This window comes from Mustela erminea, chromosome X (assembly GCF_009829155.1).
Source record: "Mustela erminea isolate mMusErm1 chromosome X, mMusErm1.Pri, whole genome shotgun sequence".
Classification (NCBI taxonomy): Eukaryota; Metazoa; Chordata; class Mammalia; order Carnivora; family Mustelidae; genus Mustela; species Mustela erminea.
In genome coordinates this window covers 7,638,497-7,659,412 of record NC_045635.1, presented here as the reverse complement: position 1 = coordinate 7,659,412, position 20,916 = coordinate 7,638,497, and the positions used below count along the sequence as shown (strand labels likewise).

General features: G+C 46.9%; 1 protein-coding gene across 1 annotated transcript in view; it reads left to right on the top strand.

The window, feature by feature from the left end:
• The window catches only part of ARHGAP6 (Rho GTPase activating protein 6), a 249,737-nt gene that overhangs the window by 208,720 nt on the left and 20,101 nt on the right, over positions 1–20,916 (top strand). Inside the window, 3 exon segments of the mRNA XM_032330164.1 lie at positions 2,541–2,691; positions 3,728–3,876; positions 9,978–10,157. Coding sequence (XP_032186055.1) covers positions 2,541–2,691; positions 3,728–3,876; positions 9,978–10,157 — 480 coding nt within the window.

Below are 20,916 nucleotides of genomic sequence, written 5' to 3'. Positions count from 1 at the left end.
ATTACCTTGCACGAAGCTCCAGCTTCTGCAAATGCATCTCAGAGCAGCTCTTCTGAATCCTCCCACCAATTACAGGATAATCGACTCCCAAGAGGTAAAAGGCAACGACTCAGAAGCTCAGCAAGGTTGTGATGGAGTTAGGATCAGGCCTTTGAAATCAAAACGTTTGGATGTGTTCATGGTGTGTCCGGCCAAACAAAGATTATATATAAACATCTTATTGAAACTGTAAAAGCAGGAGATTCAGAGAGCACCTAATTTGGAAAGGATAATAAACAGAAGACAATTGTCTAGGACTTGTTTTTACTAAAACATAATGAAATGATGCCCTTGACATTGCCTTCATATAAGATGCTGTATTTATAGTTTTACTTTCTCAAAAAGAAATCATTCTTATTTCATTTCCGTGGAACCACTGGTTCCTCCCACCCCCAACTCATTGTACACGCGGGGACCGTGCCCCTTGCTCCTTCAGCATCGTACAACATTCCCGCGACAGAAGTTTGATGCTAGACCTTCAGGAATAGGTTCCTGTGAGCGGGCAGGTAATTGTACTCATGAGGGCTTCACAAAAGGCAAACCGCCCTTTGAAAAAAGAATTCATTTGTTGGCTAAAAGAAAATTAAAACGTGACGTTTCCTCCATTGGTCCCAACAGACCAGTAAGCAGTGAGGAACACAGCAACTCAAAAGTGAAGCCAGATGAAAATAATTTTTAGCTGATAAAGCTGAAGGAATAATTGTTCATAGTGTTGAAACTAACTGAAATCAACACCCCCTGATACTTCTTTTTTATCAAGAGAAAAGGGGCTTCCAAAAAGGAGTCCTTTTTCTGTTTATTTGGTAGGTGCCTTTATTTGTAATAGCCACACAAGGGACTACAGAACATACAACACTTTGCCACAGGGCTTGCAAGAAGGAAGGTAGAATGATAACATTCTGGGGCCTTCTTGCCTGGGCAGAGCAGCAGAATATTTTCAAAACATTATCTTACTGACTCCAGCCACCGGCTGTGAGAGGGGCCCCTTCGCCCACTTCTTTCGAGGCTTAGAAAAATTAAGAAACTTAATTCAAGATCACACAGTTTGCCCCAGGTTCCGTTCAGGCTCAGGGTTAAACTCAAGATCCCACAATTTAGAGGAAGCCTCTTCCCATGGTTCATTCTTTCTGCATGTTCGTGTGCCGGGGAGAGAACCTGGCGGGTTTGAGTGATCACAGGAAGGAGTGGTGCCAAGGGGGAGACTCCCGTCCTGGCTGCCTGCTGCACACTGCTGTTGAGTTGCCGAGCATCAGTGGGCAGCTCGGGACGGGAATGGCATTCTCACCAGGCGGAGAGGTGGCTAGTCTCAGAAGTTAGTCCTCACTTACATCGGGACCCACCAAAGGGAAAACCTTTGCATAGAGATTTATTTAAGGATTATCCAATCAGAATATAATTTGTGGTTATGGAGACTTCGATTCCCAGGGTGACATATCCTCTAACCCACCATTTTACTCTTGAACATCACTTCTTAGGACCCTACACTTCTTAAGTCAGAACAGTTGTTCCAAATAACAATATTAACAGCGAATTAATCATCTCTGGGATTACCAGTTGCTCATCAGTCTCTCCAGCAGCCTGAGAGCTGGGGAGGGGATAGGGACATTGCCTCTTTGTTCCCTAGCATACTTGGAGAGCCTAGACATCTGCCCGGTGCACAGGAAATCCAGTGAATGAATGAATGAGTAAGTGAACCAGTGAACTCTTAAAGAAGCGTATTGCATAGAGGAGATTCAGGAACTCGCGGAATTGTTTCTACAGCAGAAAACAATACATAGGAGAAGTTGAGCTGTCGGCCATAGAAGTTGGCTGCGGAGTTATGACTCCCTTCCTCTTGCTATTGTGCTTTCATGTTGTCATAAACGCTAATGAACCCAGGATAACGAATAAGGCAGGGACTCCCTTTGGGAATTGTTAATAAGGCTCCTTTGACTAATCTAAGGCAGCTTTTATTTAGTAATTGTCATCTTTTGAGGCTTAGTCACAAATGGCTTATCAGGGTTTTTAGTTTCATCGTGCGCAGCAAAAAATCTTGCTTTCTTGTTGAGTATTTCTGTAAAATGTCAAAATTCCAACCTGGTAGGATCGCTGACATGCAGAACTGCTGTGTGATAGATGAATTCCTCCCTCCCACATTCACCCTTGACCTAACCCCCTCAGCTCTTTCCTCCCAACCTTCTGGATGTCATTCTCCAGCCCTTCTGCTTGCATCATTAACAGTAAACCTACAGATGCATTCATTTAATAATGCATTTATTTAATAATGCATAATGATGCATATATATATGCATGTGAAAATACATTCATGGTTAGACTCTGTAGATCAAGGCAACACGTTATTTTCTTCTCCTTTCTGGTGTCTGTGTAAACTTAAGACCAGATACTGCATGTCCCCGCACTTCGTTTGCTGGGCTCTGAACATTGAGATAGGTGTCGTGGGGTATATGTGATATATGGTGAGATATGTCGTGAGACTGCCATTGGAACCATTATTTTTCCAGTTACGTGAGGAATTCGACCGTGGGGTTGATGTCTCTCTGGAGGAAGAGCACAGCGTTCACGATGTGGCTGCCTTGCTGAAGGAGTTCCTGAGGGACATGCCGGACCCCCTTCTCACCAGGGAGCTATACACAGCCTTCATCAATACTCTCTGTGCGTAACGCGGCCATTTGCAGGAACATGTCTAGGGATTTACTGGGATGACCGACTCACTCATTGGACCTTGTACATGTGTTTCCCAATGACTTTTTTTGCTTCTTATTTATTGGTCTCTAATGAGTGGCCTATTTGGGGAATTTTCTGAGATTTACCCTGGGGAGCATTAGCAAGAAGAAAGTTACCATAAAACAAAGAGGAATTTGGGATGCTTTCAGATGACCCCAGCCCAGTAGAAAGTGCTATAAACTGATGCTTTGCAGGAACAGCAAGAGCTCACAGTGAGTCTGTGCCTTAAAAATGAGTTTGCGTTTCTGGTATGAGGAAGGAGGGAGCCATAGAAACCCAGAGTGAGGAAAGGGGGCAGGCAGCATTCCGGGGAAAGCAGAGTGGCATAGCCCAGGGGCAGGGCTTTCAGTATGGCTGCTTGAGGGCTATCGACCCAGATCACATGGAGGAGCAAAGGAGGAGGGGCGGGGAGAAACAGGCCAGACTTGTGACAGCCTCCGTATTTTTCTTCCTCCGATGCCACAATTAAAACAGGATCACGGAAGAGCGTGAAGACTGCCATTGTGCCCTGGCTTTGGCTATTGCCAACAAAAAGTCAATTCCTTGTGGATTCCTCAACAGAAAAGGGCCTCAGATCTGCTATAAACTCAGCTTTTAGAATGTTCACCAAGTCCCCGGCACTGTTAGCAAATATTTCCTGAAAATGGAAGATCGCAGTCTACACAGTAAATGATGAGAATGGCAGGGAAGGGAGAGAGAGGAAAGGGCGGGAACTGAAGCTGCCGTTCTTCCCGGGGTGATAATGCTCGCTGCGGCTGGTTCATGCCCAGGTCTGCCTGATCTTTACGCCCTTCATAGGACCTTGTGCTAAATGGCGAGGCCAGCGGGAGGATGGGTGCGGGGGAACGTGACTGGCCTGGCTCATCCCTTTCCGAAAGGGGTTGAGAGGGGCCTCCTCTCGGGACCTGAAGAGTGGGAATTCCCCCTTTAACTTACTCAGAATGCCTCCCTTTGCCTTGCTTAGTGTTGGAGCCCGAGGAGCAGCTGGGCACCTTGCAGCTCCTCGTCTATCTTCTACCTCCCTGCAACTGTGACACCCTGCACCGCCTCCTCCAGTTCCTCTCCATGGTGGCCAGGCATGCCAATGACAACGTCAGCAAAGATGGACAAGAGGTAGGACGCGCCCCCAGCGGCCCTCGATGCTGTGACTCTTCCCTTTTCCAGTTGCAGAAGAGTGGGCCATCAGTTTGATGATCTGCTTCCCCTGGAGGAAATGGCACCTGCCCTTTCCTGACCCAGCTGTTGATGTAGAAGGAGAACCAGTGCAGGCTTTTTTCAGGAGGGACGGTTCCTAGGATCCTGTGTTTCCAGAATGCTTCTAAACAAGGCTGCCATTTTCCCTGATGATGCTTTATGCAAGACCTTGAATTTCCATTTGTGTGAAGAAGACGCGCGATGGGCTATGGAGGTGTTTACAGCTGTGAAAAAGTGGAGTAACGGGGGCAGGGGGAGATTGCTGTCATTGTCATTAATTTGATCTGCTTCCTTAACTTGGGCCCCCACTATGCTGTCACCTTGTGATTCTTCCAGATTGTCCCTCAAGCTCCCATCTGCCCTATGGCTAAAGGTGTGCTATCCTCCTTTTAAGAGGTTCTTTCTCTCCTTAAACCCTTCCCCTCAAATCGACTGGCTTAAAGCCATGGAGAGTCAGTCCTGCTTCCAAACCTGGTGGAGAAGGAAGTAGAAGGATCTAGAAGGCCTGATCTACCATCGCCATACATCTCGATGCCACAGCATGTCAGCTACTGAACAGATTCTGCACAGTCCCGTGGGCCCTCCTGGGATGTTCTTGTTGAACCTAGTCCCCACTAGGGCCCTAGGGTGGCTCCACCCCCTGCGCATCTGAGGTCCTGGGGTCCGGTTCTCTTTGGTTCATATGCAGCCATATGCTTCAAGGTGGTTTTGGTTTCACCCTCGGACAAAGGAGATGCTGGCTTCAATTTTAGGTGACCAGTTAACAAGCAGCCTATTCAGTCTTCACCGTAACAAGAGATCTGTTTCCCTTTTTGGTACCATCCAGTCATACTTCTCCTTGACCTTGGACTGCCCTGGTGATCTCAGACCCTTTCCTATGCTAGTAACACTCATTACAAATCAAACACGAAGATGCCAAAGGCCTTATTCCACAGCAGAACCTTTTCTTTTCAATCATTGTTAAGCAGAACTCAGCCCTATGGTGGATTCGGTTCTATATTTATCACGTTTCTTTCCTAAAAATCCTGGTCCTGTTTTTTTTTCCACTTTAATCCAGAAAGGCAGTTCTGCATTTCTTGAGGTCATCCTCGCCGTTGGTGCAAGAATGGAACTTTCCTGACTTAGCCATGTCTCTCTATCGTAGTTATAATTAGTGAACCCTCTGCTGGCTTCAGGCTTCGTAATCCGGTACCGACATCTCATTTTAGCAGACACAGCTCTCCCTGGGATATACTGTAATTCTCATAATTGTTAAGTGGTAGTTGGACTCCCCGCCTGGGTGTCATCCCTTATCAGCTGCGGATGCAACGCAAGCGGTGAAATCACCTGCCAAATCACTGGGTGGAGGCAGGGCCCTGTCTGCGTTCCTAGGCGCGCCAACCCCTTCTCTGATGCTCCTGCAGTAGCGTGGGAGCCGATGGTCGGGTCTTAGGTGATGAAGAAGAAGGCATCGATGAAAGCAGGAAGTCCGACCAAAGCAACTCTTGCTTTTTTAGAATCCTTTGCAGGCACTCTCTCAGTCCAAATGCTGAACGAAACCCCATCACCTAGACCCAAAGGAAGAAGAGATTCCAGGCTGGGGACCGACAACCCTTGGCCTGTTGGCACTGTAGCTGTCATCGCCCTCTCTCCGACCTCGTGCGGAGGCACCCTGGACCCCATAGACACGATAGATTTGCAGAGCAAGCATGACAGGACCCTAGAAGATGGCAGGAGAGAGAGGGAGGGCCCGTCATTTTCATTCCCACAACCTTCCCGTATGGAATAGTGGTCGGAGCCATCCAGTGACCAGTGAAGTCGCAGCTGTGGCTCAAACCCAAACTGGTCTAGCTTACTAAGAAGACAGGAATCTAGACTAGGAATTGGGGGAAAAAACCCCATGGGTCTAGCTGGGGGTTTTCTACCCTCTGTATGATTGATATTTGGGACCAAGTAATTGTAGGGCTGCCCTGTGCATTCTGCGATATTTTAGCAGCGTCCTGGGCCTTTATCCTAAATGTTTGACTTCGGTAGCGGCTCCCTACCATGCCCCCGTTGTGACAACCAAAAGCATCTCTAATTGCCGAGTACCCTGTGAGGGGTGGGGAGGGGGCAGAGTCACCCCTGGTTGAGAGCTCTGGGTAGCTTTATCACTAACTGACCAGGTGTTCTTGGAGAAATCTATTAACCTCCCTAAACCTGAGTTTCCCTACCTGAAGTTTGGGGATACAGAGTCTCCACCCGGCACGGCACAGTTGGGAAGACTGCGTTACTCTAATGTGATGGCGTCCCGGGAACAGCAAAGCTGAACCTTGAGTCAAAATGAAGCACTAGCAACCAAATGTTCAAGCGGCTGGGGAAAGAGGAGGAGCGGTTTGCTTCTGTGGAATGGTGAGATGTCCCAGGCGAGCAGGCAGCCCACGCGGCCATCTCGGTTGGAGTAGAGGCTCTGGAGTGGGAAGGTCCCGAGGACGTATGAGAGGAATCGGGCTGTGTTCACGGACTGCCGAATGCCTTTGTAAGGGCGTAGGTGCCGCATTCCTTTAAGCCCTGCACATTTGGAAGGATTCTGCTAAGGCTGTATGACCCATGCTGTAGCTTGGTAGAGGTGGGGAAAGTGTTGGGAAGCCTCTGTGTGACTGGCGATGTGGAAAACAGCAGTTCGCGTTGTCAGTGTCTCCATGGAACAGTGGCCTTGGTGTTCGAATCACGGACATCCTGGGCCCCGATCTGAGTGTTGTTCCAAAATTGTCCAGTTGCTGTTCCTGGGATGCTGCGGCCCCTAGGAGGTGGAGGAGGTGAGGACACGAGGCAAGTGTGGAATTAGGGGAGGCAGTGCAGAGTCAGCCCACAGTGTCGGGAGAAAGGCGGTGAACACGGTCCAGGAAAGTTAGGAGTGGCTTCCTGGAGGAGACGTCTCAAGGGGCTCGAGTGAACGGACCATGTAAGACCACGTAAGCCCTGCGTGGGGATGGGGGTGAGCCGGAAGCCCCTCTGGTCGGGGCTCAGAGTGGAGGGGGAGGACTGGTGGTTGTTTGTGAATATTTTGTTGGTGGTGGCTTGGCACAAGCACGTGGAGGCCACGGGATGGGCGCACTGCGGCGAGGCGGGGCTCCAGCCGTCAAATATGGTCCAGAAACAGAGCTGCCTTCAGCTTTTCCTCTCGCCCGTTCGGTTCTCGGGCTTAGACAGGTTCTGTCTCTGCTGGGTAGTGATTGTGGCTTGCAGCGTGGAGAGCTGCGGTCAGAGAGCATCGAGGAGCTTGGAGGCTCCCATACGCCACCAGCGCCGCGCTGCCCAACCTGGTTTCTATGACCTAGAGGAAGAGAGAAGAGAAGGGAGTTGGGCCGGGGCATGGTCTCAGCTTCCTCCTCTGTGAGATGAGCAGAATATTTCCTTTCTAATCGGCACTTACAGTGTCCTGCATCATTAACTAATAGGATCTTAAGGATTTTGACAAGAAGGACATGAGAACATTTGTTGGCTGGGAAATTGGGGGGAAAATGATAATGGCATTTCGCTATCTATGCTCACTTTGTCTGATTCCATTTTATTTGCTTTGCTCCTTGGGGAAAAGAGAAATTCCCAAAGGGAATAACGATTTTCTTTCTTTAAGAAAGAATACTGCGGGAACATCGCTGAAACCTCTTGAGCCTGGAAAAAAAAAAAAAAAAAACCCTAGTGGATTTTCAGGTTGTCTGAGATTGCTCTGGTATTGCAGAAAATGTGGTGTGGATATGCTCGTTTTTGGTGGGAGAGTCCATAGCCGGCCCTCAGTTCTTCACAAAGTCTGCGAGGCAGAAAAGACTTTAAGAGCCACCGGCATAAAATTAGGATTACTGATCTCTGAGGTGTAGACCTTCAGGAAGTGGGAGGTTGGCTTTGGAACTGGAGCAGGACCAGAGTCTCGCCCTCCCCACCCCAATCCCAGCCCTTGCTTTAAAGTTTAGTTTTCCCATTGCCCCATGCTGTGACCAGGGGGAGGTGCCGGCTCATGGGGAAGATTGGGGCTGGCTCCTCCACTCCCCCCACCCCGGGCTCCGGGCTCCGGGCATCACTTCCCTGGGTGTAAAAAAAAGGACAACAGCCCAGCTGCTTCCCCAGCTTATAGCACAAAAGAACTGAAACAGCCTATGGAAAGTTCCTAGTCCGGTGACCATGCACGCCAGACTGATAATCAATGCGAGCGATTCCTGTTAGGTTTAGAAAGGCTCTGGGATGCTTATTTAGTGAAGATAAAATCGGTGGTTTAATTGGCTGGCTCATAATTAGCTCATGAGCTGCCCCCAAGGGCACGTGCTGTAACCTAGACCCCCGTAGAGGTAGAAGCTGGACCACGGGCTGCAAGGCTGGAGGCTGTCTTCGAGCGAGTCCCCTTTCCAGTCTCAAGCACAGTAAAACAAAAACAAATCACAACCCAGCAAAGAAAGCATTAACAAGCCACAGCAGCACGGTCTCCAGCTGCACTCTCCCTGCCGTTCTAGGACGGACGGATTGGATTGCGTTCCCAGAATAGCAACAGGGGAAGGAGCGAACGGAAACAGAGTTTTGGACTGTCCTTGTGCTAAACATTCTTTTAAAGGAAAACAAAATCTCCTATTTGTTAATGTTGAAAAAAAAAAATAGGAAAACCCTGATACGACTTTAAGGGGGTAGAGGGAAGCGCTCCAAAAGCCTAAGTTCCAAAGGGATGAATTTGAACATGACACATAGTTGATTTTATCCTCAGCCGTAAATTTCCAGGAAGAGAAAGGAAAAAGCAAATGAAAAAATGGCAACTTTTATATCCATGAAGTAAAATGCAGAAGAAAAATAATCAAACAGTCCTACGGATAAAGAGTATTTCCGTGAAAATGCCCAGTGTTTACATGTGAAAGCATTTCGCTTGGCAGGAGGCCTAAAAAACAGGCTCACCTTCTAAAAATAGCACCTGCCGTGTGCCATGCCAGGATCGCAGGCCTGGGCTGCCACCAGCTCCAGCTCAGGGCTCCCCAGGACAAGGGTGGGACCAGGAGTCTTTCTTGTGGCTGTGAATCAGGACTCTTGAATTCCATGCTGGGCACCCAGGTGCCTCTCAAAGGCTCCGCACGTCTTCCCAGACCAAGGAGCCCCACCGAACAGCCACAGTCCCCACACGTATCCCTGTGTTCCTAGATTTGCAACTAATACCGACAAGAGAAAGAAAAAGTTGCCTAGCCTAGTGGTTCTCAACCAGGGGCAGTTTTGCCCACAGGGGACACCTTGACATGGCCCTTGCCCACCTTTCCCGCAGAACCCCCTGTGATGCTGTTGCCGGGGGGCGGGGGTTGGGGGTACCTGGATGTAGTTTACGTGTTTCTGTTGTAGCATACGGTGTTCCTCCTACTGTGAAATCGTCCCTTGCCTCAGCTCCTCTGCTTTTTGGCCTAACCAACTCCATTCCTCTTTCATGGTTTTGTGCAAATATCACCACGTCTTTGAAATGTCCCTGGGGCCGCCAGAGTTGATAGCTTCATACTTTGTACCCAATCCCTGTAACTGATATGTTTACTTCCCCTCTAGAAAGTGACCTCTATAAAATAAGGACTGTACTGTGGTCATTATTGGGAAAATTTTAAATAATTCAAATCCACAAAAATGGTGTAGCCTGTGGTAGGCCCTGAGTGGGTGATTTCATAGAGGGGTGATGGGCTGATAGATGCCAGGACAGGCGGAAGGCTGGCTGGCTCAGATGGAGGGACGAGTGGTTGGTTGGATGGATGGGTGCGTGAATGCAGACAGGGAAGACATTTTATAAATACCAGTTTCACAACGGATAACTTAGAGATGTAAAATTATACTTAATATGCTATCGAAATGACCACTAAGCTATGAGAGTCAATCCAAGATATGAAACAAAAGGGAAGTGACAGTGCTCCTCATGGATTCTGCCAAAGGTGATATAGTCCTTGCCGGGGGGGGGGGGGGGGGAAGGAAAGGAAAAAGGTCCCTTTGATTACCAACCCACCCAGCAGTTTGAAAAGCAAAAATAACACCAATCCTTGTGTCGTCCACTCTTACAGGTCACTGGGAACAAAATGACCTCTCTGAACTTGGCCACCATATTTGGACCCAACCTGCTGCACAAGCAGAAATCATCGGACAAAGAATTCTCTGTCCAGAGCTCAGCCCGGGCTGAGGAGAGCACAGCCATCATCGCTGTGGTGCAGAAAATGATTGAAAATTACGAAGCCCTGTTCATGGTAAGTGGCTCTCCTTAGGCAGGACACCTCGGTAAGCTGCCTCGTGGGGCTGCTGGGCTGCAGACCCAAACTCACTCACACCATCTCTGGTCTGCAGGGCCAGTCGTTGCCCGAATTCACTGGAAGCCAGGCAGTTTCAATGGAACTAGAAAGGTACAGAGCTGTGGTGTCACTGGAAGTTGGTGATCCCACGTTTAAACAAACATACCCAAGTTATAAATGCATTTTGTTGTCCCCTAGACCATGGCCACATTTTGGAGTGATTTAATTATCCAGAAAGAGAGGTCCCTGCTCAAAATATTGATAACATCCTTCTTTTGGGAGTTATCTGTGGCCCTCCCAAATTCACGTAATCCATAACGACCCCCCGTCGACGGCATCTCCTCCAAGGTCAACGTTGACATCTTACCTCCTCCATGAAGCTTCACCTCTCTCTCCCATGTCCTTCTCATGTCACTTCTTTGTCCCTTAAAACCCATCACTCTTCTTATTGATATTTATCTTACTCAACATTGTGTTACAGTCGTTTATGACTAGTTCCCTGAGTGGTTTCTAAATGCATCTGAAACATGGGCTGTGCTCTTGTTATCTTCTCTCTGTATCCTCTGTACACTCTTGGAAGGCCCTCCATCTGGCAGGCACTCAATAAATAGTTTTTGTATTTGTATTGAATTACAAGTTCCTGTTTTCCTTCAAAAAACTGCACTGCTTGCTCCAACTTCCCTTGAAACATTAGAACAGATGCCAAGCCTCTTCTATTTCTGTTCGCCACTCATATCGCATGTCAGAATTTACAGGAACTTTCTCCATGTTTCCTCTCCCATTTCTCCTGTCAATTTGCAAACGCTCACCATAAATCTTCCCCTATTCCACTAGAGCCTCGTGTGGCCGCTTCAGCCGAGCGTGTCAGTTCCCTCTTTTGCAACCCCTTAGTATTGTGTCTGCATTGATCAAATGCCCTGCGTGAGATTTACTTCCACGCCTATGGTATTTTTGTCAGTTTGAGAGCCGGTGCTTTACACTCTGCCCTCTGCGTCTTACCTGTGTGATCATGACCAAGGACTTCAGTGCTCAGCAAACATCGATTTTGGCTTTTGTGAAATGGAAAGGTTAAAAGTACACCCTATTTCCCAGGGTGCTTCCCAGAATCATTTGATACGTGAAAGCTTTCTGCAGGCTCTAAGAGTCTATGTTAATGTTCATTAAGAATCTCGTTGGTTGGGCAACATGAGCTGGTCCAAATCTCAGGACTTCAGGACAAACAGACGTCAAGATCTTGTTGATGTGAAGTGTAATCAGACGCGTGTCAGACAGCTTTGCAGCTAATGATTTAGGGTCTTGAACTCCTGGCATCTTGAGATGCTGTGATCCCCTAGGATGTTACGGGCCGTACCTAGAAGGGCATCCATCACGTCCACTCAAATCCCATTACACAGGCCATGCTTAACAACAAGGGAAGCTGGGAAAACGGATTCCTGCTGGATGCCCAGGAAGAAGAGAAAATGGATTTACACACAGTGGGAAAGTTCACTGAGGTAGAATGGTGTCTTGCTCCCCTCTGAGTCCCTGAAGCGCTGTTCTGTTTGCAAACAATGAACTCTCAGAAAATATGGAATTAGTCATTGCCTGTGTGTAAATTTCACACTTCAGCCAAAACCCTCATAATTAACTATATATTAAGATGAATCAAATAACTGAACTTTTCACCATTTTCTTCAAGTTTTAAGTCTCATGTCATCTTGCCAAGTAGCATTGGCATGACTTCATGCTCTCTGGATTTTTTTTTTTAACAAAATAATACCTCTCACCAATCTGAATTCTGTTCTGTAAATTCCATATTCTAAGCAAAGTTCTTTAGATGAGACCACAAATCATCAGGCATTTCTTTTCCATGCGGATACCAACACAACCTTTCCTGGCCGCCGTTTCCTGCTGCCCGGACTATGGAAAACAGCAGAAGAACATCAATCCATCGGTTCCACCTTTTCCAGCATTTTCCTCGCTTGCTCTTCTTGGGAGATGTTGATGCCCGGGGTCTCTGGGGTAGTAGCTTACATTTGTGCTCCACAACCCAACTGTGGTCTTTACTTCTCAGGGAGGCCTTTCCTGGCCACCTGGTCTAAAATACAGCCCCGCCACCACCTCCATGTGCACACCCCCTCACTTCCTAGTCCCTCTCCCTGCTTTTTCCCCATGGCACTCATCACTACGAATACAGGATTTTACTAAGTTCTCTCGTTTGTTGTGTATTTCCCCACTGGAATGCGAGCTCTGCGACAGGATGAATTTGTGCCCGTTTCCACCTGCTTTCTTCACTGCATCCCCCCTGTGCCTGGCACACAGTAGAAACACAAAAGCTATTGGTTGAATTAATGAATAAATTGGTGGTAGTTCTGGAACATACGATTTCCGTATTGTTAATTTTTACTCTGTATACATATGAAAAAGTTTAGACTTGGAGGAATTAAGGATGCCTTTCCAGAGTAAGTTAAAATTAATACAAGCATTCTTGATTTCCTAGACATATAATGGGAATTACGTATGGAGGGGACAAAAGGGAGGAGAGGTGAGATGAAGATCCCAAGCCAAGGTCAGTAAAAAGCAAACCGGCTCTGGAATCAGGAAGCTTTGCTCTAGTCCTTTCTTTGCTCCACATCAACTTTCTGAGATGCCTGCTTCTTTAGGTATCAGAGGGCAAGGTTAGAACAAATGAAAACCAAGTTCCCTTCTAGTTCTAAAATCTACACGGTCCTGTGCCCTCGCCCTGACTTTACCTCTTTTATTTCTAGAAAGCACAAAAGAAAATGAACCTTATCACTGGTGGGTTCTCTTGGCATATTTGGCATCTCAGAATCTAGTTGGTTATCCTCAAGCTGCTGGCTGATTGGCAAAGCCGGTCTGTGTGGGTGGACAAAAATTCAGTGGTGTATGTCGCTGTTTCATTTTGTTTCTTAAAGAAGCTTTCAGAGTGAGCACAATAATCCCAAGCAAGGATGGCCGAAGCCCAGCGGTGGAAGGTTGTTAGCCATCATGCCATTTCATGGATTTGCGGGGAGGCAGGGTTGATGAGCTCCGAAAGGGAGACCTTGCTCCCCACTGGCATTAGAAAGGCGGACTTGTCAGGAAAGTTGAATGGATGGAGGCAGAATGGATGGAGTGGTCATGCAAATCCCCAGAGGCCTGGCGACCACTCAGACATTTGTTCTGAGTATTAATAATGTCCTCCATGTCCTAGTGTAGACACTGCCTCTCCCATGCAAGAGAGGCATCTGACTTAGTGAGAGAGGCCCGATAAGAGCCTGACTTTGTCCCATCATCAGGAGAGGGGCCTACATTCAGAGGCTGGCGCAGGCTTTGAGAGGCTGGCTAGGATCGGCTTTCACACTGGTTGTTTGCTTTTCAGCCACTGGGTTGGAAATCCTAGAGCTGGAGACAGGTCCTGATAACAGAGCCCTTGTGATTCCTCTGTGGAAAACTGAGGCAGCAGATTATAAGAGTCACTCTCAAGCTTGAGCTTGCAGCAGAGGAGCAAGGAAACCACATCTTGGGAAACCCCCAAGGTGCAGGAAAGACCATGAGCTCTGGAACACACTTGCAGAGTTCACATCCTTGTTCAGCCATGTATTTGCTATGTGACCTTGGGCCCATACTCAGCTTCCATGAGCCTTGAGTTTCCTGTTGTACCAAAATGAGATGAAGTTATCTCCTCTTTAGGATTATTTCGAGAATAAGAAGTAACATTTAAGGTCCTTGGGACAAGAACTGACATATACTAAGCACACAGAAAAGATCGCTGGTGTTACTGCGTGAAATTGATAAGAAGCCCCCCTCTCACGCACTCCCAAACACGTCGGCTGTGCGGGGACGCCCCCCGTGCGCTCTGTCCCAGCGCCTCACGCCTCCCTCCTTCCCCACTGTTCGGTTTGCTCTCACCCTTCAGCTCACTGTGTAATAAATATATTTCCTTAGGATGCAGATTGAAACCTAATAGAATGTAAACTTGAGGACAGGGAATTTCACCTGGTTTATACAGTTCGCCGATGTCCCATAGAGCAAACGGGTGCCCAGTAATGATGTGTTGAAATGCATTCCTGTTTGTTTGTGCTTGGTTCCGCGCCCATGCCCCTTACTCCCTCACCTCTAAATCCTGCCCCTGCATTTCTGCTATCAACAGTTTCAAAACCAGATAACATAAAATGATATGCGCGGGGAACGCTGGAAATAAAAGAGAAGGCTCCTGCCTATCTAGAAACCCTCCCCGGTATCACTGTAAGGTAGAAAACATTCCCCGACGAAACCGTTAGCGGGCGCGTTGTCCCGCAAGCTGTTGCTTCCGTAACTGCTGTTGGCAATCCCAGAGAAAGCTCATCGTTGCTCCTGGAATTAAGAAGAGCTTCAGAGCAGAGTGGGGAAAACTGTCAGCTCGTTCTGAGGGCCGATTCTAAATGATCCCTACCAGGGTTCCTTTTTTGGAGAGAGGGAAAGAGGAGAAGGCGCTACCCTTCCAGGCTGATGAACAGCCCGGGGTGCACTGGAGACGTGGGAACGCCGGCGAGCTCCCAGCCCGCCCGGTCGTTAGCCCGAGCTGGGGACCAGCACCGCGCACATGGGAATTTTCATGAGAACCACTGGGAGCAGGGGTCAGAGGCCGACGTGAGGATTCCAAGCTCGGAAGCCAAGCTTTGCTCCATGTTCCGTTCATTCTCTGACATAAACTGCAGGTTCTTAAAACGGCTTTTGCATGCCAAATCAAAGGGAGTCAAGCTGTGATCCAGGTCCTGGCACAAGGAAGCAGCCGCTACCAACATAGCCAGATCATTATATATCATGTCCATTTCCTTTGTTTATATAATCGCTGTTTTTTAAAAGGACCACTGTTTACGGACCAGGGGTCGGGCCGGTCGTGATGAACACCACCAGCTCATCTAAATGTCACCACCGTGTCGTGAGAGCAAGCCAAGGTAGTTTGCCCAAGTGATGCAGCAACTGAGTGAATTATTTCTACAGCATGATGCCTCCCCACCCAGAAGACAAGGTGCTTGAATGTGGTGTCTCGACTATGGAGTCCATTTGCGGGGGAGAAAGAGACTGTGTTAGCCAGTTTGAAAATGGGGAGCAAAGAGACGTTAACCCGCTTGATGTTCAGGCCGGCGGGTGGCTGCAGGAGCGGCCACGTGTTCCCGCGGAAGCCTGCTCACCTTGTCCCTGCCCGCAGCGACAGAACACAGGTGTACTGGTGACACAGGCAGAGGGGGCAGAAGCCGGCGCCGGTGCAGTGTCTACCGCCTTCAGCCTGACGCGGTGGAGTGAGGACTGCTCGCTTTTTCTTCGTCTTCCTTCCTCCCGTTTTCCTCCAACCACAGCTCTGCGAATCCTGGGCTCCTTGACTGTATCTGTTCCCTCACGTGCCCCGGTTGCCAGACACGCTGCCTGGCACGTATCAGGCCCTTGAGAAAAATGTGTTGAGTTTCATGCTTACCGACCCTCCGATACACCCAGAGCCCCTTCCCATAATGTGAAGCCATCCTCGGCAACAGTCACATGGAAGGTTCTAGGCTGGGCCTCCTCATGTTTGAGCTTATACTCCCGTGAGCAACCCAAGAAATTAGTGATTTCTGTCAACACGTGTGTTGAGTTATAGAAATGTCATCATGACTTCCGGTGCCACTTGCTTTGGCTGGAAAGTGGTAGAGTTTGCAATGCTGAAGCCTCCTTCCTGGTCCTCTGCAAGGGGATGGGTTGGTATGGAACACTTGGAGTAACTAACGTTTGTAAATGGAGAAAACTTGAGCCATTTTGCCCTCTCTCTGCATTATAGAATAAGCTACACCGTTAAGTGTTACACCCTAGGCGACCGTTCAAGGTTTCATTTTTAATTTGATAGGGTGGATTTTTATTGTGACAGTTTTATTCCTTCGTATGTGCAGTGTTTACATTTTTTCTCTGAAGCAGGAGCGTCCAAAGTTCTTTTGATTTTTGAAATAGCATTCTGCTTTGAAGGAACACATGAAAATCTAAGGAGTTGAGTCTCCAGATAAACACAGCCATAAATGGTACCCTTGGAAAATATCTAAACTTACTACATAGTTGACCAAAACCCAGTAGAGATTTTGATGTGAGACAATAAATTGTAAGTGAAGAAGGCGCTGGGGCTAGGTTTTGTTTCTTTACTCCAATGTGCAGAATTGGTTGATTTTTTTTAAACTAGTGTGTTTTTCACAGTCCTCCTTAGTTTCTATTTTGCTATGTACAGAATCCCAGAAGAAAAAAGATAAAATGTGTTTGGTTATGGAGTCATACTTTTCGGTTTTTTCTCTTTTTTTAAGTAATCTCTATGCCTAAGGTGGGGCTCAAACTCATGACCCTGAGATCAAGAATCACATGCTCCCCTGACTGAACCAGCCAAGCTCCCCTCATTTCTCATTTTTTAAAAAAGATTTTATGTATGTATGTATGTATGTATGTATGTATTTGACAGAGAGAGGATGCACACATGAGTTGGGGTTGGGGCAGAGGCAGAGGGAAAGGGAGAGAGAGGTCGGGAAAAAAATCTCAAAGCAAACTCCACACGGAGCTGGGACCCCAATGCAGGGCTTGATCTCACAACCCTGAGATCATGACCTGAGCTGAAACCAAGAGGTGGTTAACCCACCAAGCCACCCAGGTACCCCTCATTTTTCATTTTTCTATTAATGAGACAGTAGTTTATGAACATGTCAGAAAATTTCTGATGATCCTCAGTTGGGAAAGGAAATTTATTTTCCAACTCTAAAAATTAATAGGAAGGAGATTTTGCTAGAGCATGACACTGGCACTGTTTATAAGCACAGAGAAGCATCTACGCAAAGGTAGCAGAACCAGTATACATATGCCATAAAGACCAGTAATTCTGGGTTCTTCTTGATTATTATTTGTCGCCATTCTGACATTTTTTTGAGCACCCATTGGGTAGGAAAGTGCCCCTAGCTTGTGTTCTAGAAGAATACAGTTTTGACCTGTGAGAGTAAGTGAGTGAAGTGTCATTGGTGTGCAGGTAGGAGCTTCCGGAGAGAAAAGAGCAGGGAGCAAAGAGGAAGAAGAGGCATAATGGAGAAAGCATTTGACTGCTGGGAGGAGAAAACTCAACTGCTGATGGCTGCAAACAGCAGGATTATTACATCACAGAAACAGCCTAAGGGGCGGGTCTTTAGTGGCTCACCTGCACTTCAGCTTCAAGACACTCCAGTTATCTCCAGCATCTCTTGCCGCCATCGTCCCATCCACTGATGAGAAGAAAGGTTTCAGGACCCCCATGAGGGGCAACCGGGCCAGGATTGGCCCTCGTGAGCTTTCCCGTGCTGCGAAAGAGGCTAGCTGACAGAGAACTACAACCTTGGGAGCCCCTATCACTTCTGGGCAGACAAGTCAGATCGCCCCTGCCCTCTGGCAATTTACCTTCCACGCATGTGATCAACGGAAGACTTGGGGTCTGGTGGAAGAGAAGGAACCAGAAGGGGGAAGCTACATGGGGTTGGTCAAGACCGTTACAGCTGAGGGGCCAAGAGATCACAAACTTCAACTCTAGAAATTCAGGCAGAGGTCAGGAGCAGAGACATATTAAGAGGATATCCCACAGCTTAGTTACCCACCCAAAGTCTTAAGCAAAGGAGAAGAGAGTGATGCTTCTCTAGGAGCGCACAGGATAAGAGGCAGAGATGGATGACTGAGTCAAGAAAAAAGTTGTGGAATAAATATTGGCCATCTCCATGTTATCTGCTTTTATTTGGTTCTTAAAAGTATTTTATTTATTAATTATTTTGTCTATTTCTAACAAAATTTCTTATTCTGAACCTCTTTGCAATTGGTAAGGTACTTTCAAAACTGTTGGTCCTTTTGATCCTCATCACGCTTAAATAAAGGTAAATGGGACAGATAGGATATGCCTGGATTTTCAGATGCAGGAACAGAATCCTAAAGAAGACTGTTGATGTATCCAAGTTTACATTAAGGAATTATAAGCAGCAAAGCTGATAAAACCTGGACCTCGGGGGCTATCGACTCTTAATCAGAAATTCTTTTGACAGCATCCTGATTCCCGCAGAGGAACATATATAGGAATGATGTGTCTGGATATTTCTGACTTACCGTAAGCTCCTGTTTCCTATCAGTTCATTCCCTTGACTTGTGTTTTCTCTGTTACATACCTAACTTCACAGAAAATGAATGTTCATCCAATTGAACTGAGCCAGTAGTTTGAAATTTGTATTAAGTAATAGGAAATGAAACATGCAAATAGAGACAAAGATTGGAAGGATTGTTGGGGAGACAGCACTGAAAGCCATTATACGAATATTACAAGTCAGTTCTAGGCATCGTTTCAAATTCTCTACTCTCATTTTCCCACTGGCCCCAATTTTCTGTACCATTCCTTAACAAACAAACAAATGTGGTTTTATCATATGAATTTTTAAAGCTGCTTTAAGTCATTTTGTAACAAGATGGGATATAAATAAACTAATTAAAATAAATGGATTATGTACACTGGAGTCAGTCTTAGCTAATACAGAGGAAAATATTACCTACCCTTCCTGTAGTACATGGATCCACATTTTGAAGCTATAGCTTTAAACTTATTTTTAAAGAGCATTTCCAAACCAGAATGGCATTATGGGCCTTTTAAAAAGAAACTATAGATAGATTTATAGCCCTGGCCCTTTCTATTTGCATTTGTTAGCAAGTAAAAGTCATGTATGCTACATAAAATAAACCTCGATGATTATAATTGGTTGGGAACCGAGCCGAGTTGAGAGAGTTAAAAACTCTGAATTATGGAATAATTTAACAGAACATTATGGAATGTTATGTTTTAAATAATGATACTTCCTGTAACCTATTCTAATAGTGTACCCAAGTTAATAATTTATTGTTAGACACACTGTCTACTCTCACAGAATTAATACCATGATACCCCACTCCAAAGGATACGCATGAGGGTTGTTTATTCTTCAGTGGGAATAGATTAGTGTTTGGAACAAAATTTTTTATTACGTGTCTAAGCATAGAAAATTTTAAATTAAACTAACTGGATGAAAAACAAATATTTTTCCTCATTTGCTCATGGAAGTTTCTTTTACAAAGTGTTCAGGATATACGTTTTTGGCTTATATTATTTTTTGCTTTCTGTTCATTTTTCACAAATGAGTTCTCTCCTCATTTTTACCCTTCAGGCATTACTTTTTTTTTTTTTTTTTTTTTTTACAGATTGGTACAATAGTGTGTATCTGTTGGGTCGTGTTGCTCAAAAAAATAAAAGTTATCACTCCTTTGATGTTCAATTTAATCAATAAAGTAGAGAATCGAAACCCTTAGCCTTGACCTAAAAACCCTACCCCTTCTCTTCTCCTTCCCATTCTCATTCCCGGGGCCGCTGGATTTGGGCACAGAGCTTTAAATGCCATCTATATGCGTCTCCCAAATTTCTCTGTCCAGCCCAATCCTCTCTCTTGAACCCCAGAGCCTTATTCCCAGTTGCCTCCTACATCTCTCTTTCATTTGGATGTCCCCCAGGCTCCCCGCTCCCTTACCCTAGCGAAGCCACCCTCCCAGCTGTGACCGTCCACCTCCTCCACCTGCAGCTTCTCTGTACAGGTCAGTGTTAGGGGCAACCCCGTGCCTTCAGGTGCCTGCTGGCTCCAAACGTTGAAGCCGTCTTTCCTCTTCTCCTCCTCCCTCTCCAGCCAGCAGAGTAGCTAACTCGATCATGTCTATCTTCACTGTCTCCAGGATGCACAGATACCTCATTGGCTCACCAGCCTGGTCCAACCCTCTGCCATCTGTCTTCTGGACATAGCAGCAGCCCCTCTTGGCGCTCCCCGCATCACCCCTTGCTTCCCTGCGATCTGCTATCAGTGCAGCAGCCAGCGATGCCAATTCACATTAGTCTTCAGCTCAAAACCCCGCAGTGGCTCCCCAGCCACCTAGATTGAGAGCAGATGTCCTTATCCTGACCCGTAAGACTCCACAACATCTGGCTTTGGCTACCCGACCCACTTCCTACTGCTCGCCTCCTTCCTCATTCCTTCCAGCCTCATTGGCCTCCTCTCTGCTCCTGACTCATGAGCTTGCTGATTTTTGTTTCCTTCTGCTTGGAATTATTTTCTCCAGGTCCTTCATCAACTTCAGTTCTCTGTTCAAGTGGCAGTTGCTCTGTGACCTGCCATCCTACTTAAATGGCACTTTCCTGCCCCGCCCTCTCCCCCCCAGTCCCAGTCCTTTGCCCCTTCCCTGTTTTGTTCATCTCCATCTCCGTGTGATCCGCGCTATGTTTGCTTTGCTTATTTGTTTAATGCCAGTCTTCCCATAGCAATTGTCAGTTTCAAGGACACAAGGGTTCTCGTCTGTTTGGTTTATAGCTGAATCCCCACATCCAGTGCCTGGCAGTCGATAAGCAGTCACCAAATATTTATGTAATGAATGAAAGGAATGAGGTGGGAAAAGGGCAGAGTGAGAAGCTCAGTGGTTGCTGAAGTAGAGAGCAGGAGAGGGTGGCCACCAGGGGACCAGATGGTGAGTGGGGGGCTTCCACTGTAGGGATAAAAAGGTTTCTGAGAAAACGTCTTGATCAGGGCACTCGAACAACCACAGAGAGAAGAAATTAGACACTGGTGGTGAAGGAAATAGCCAGTGTCCAAGTTAGCAAGCAGTTGCATCAAAGGCCCATGAAGGATGTATCTTTCTTTTCAACCAAAATATCAAAGTAGTTTAAGGAATTTGAGGTCCA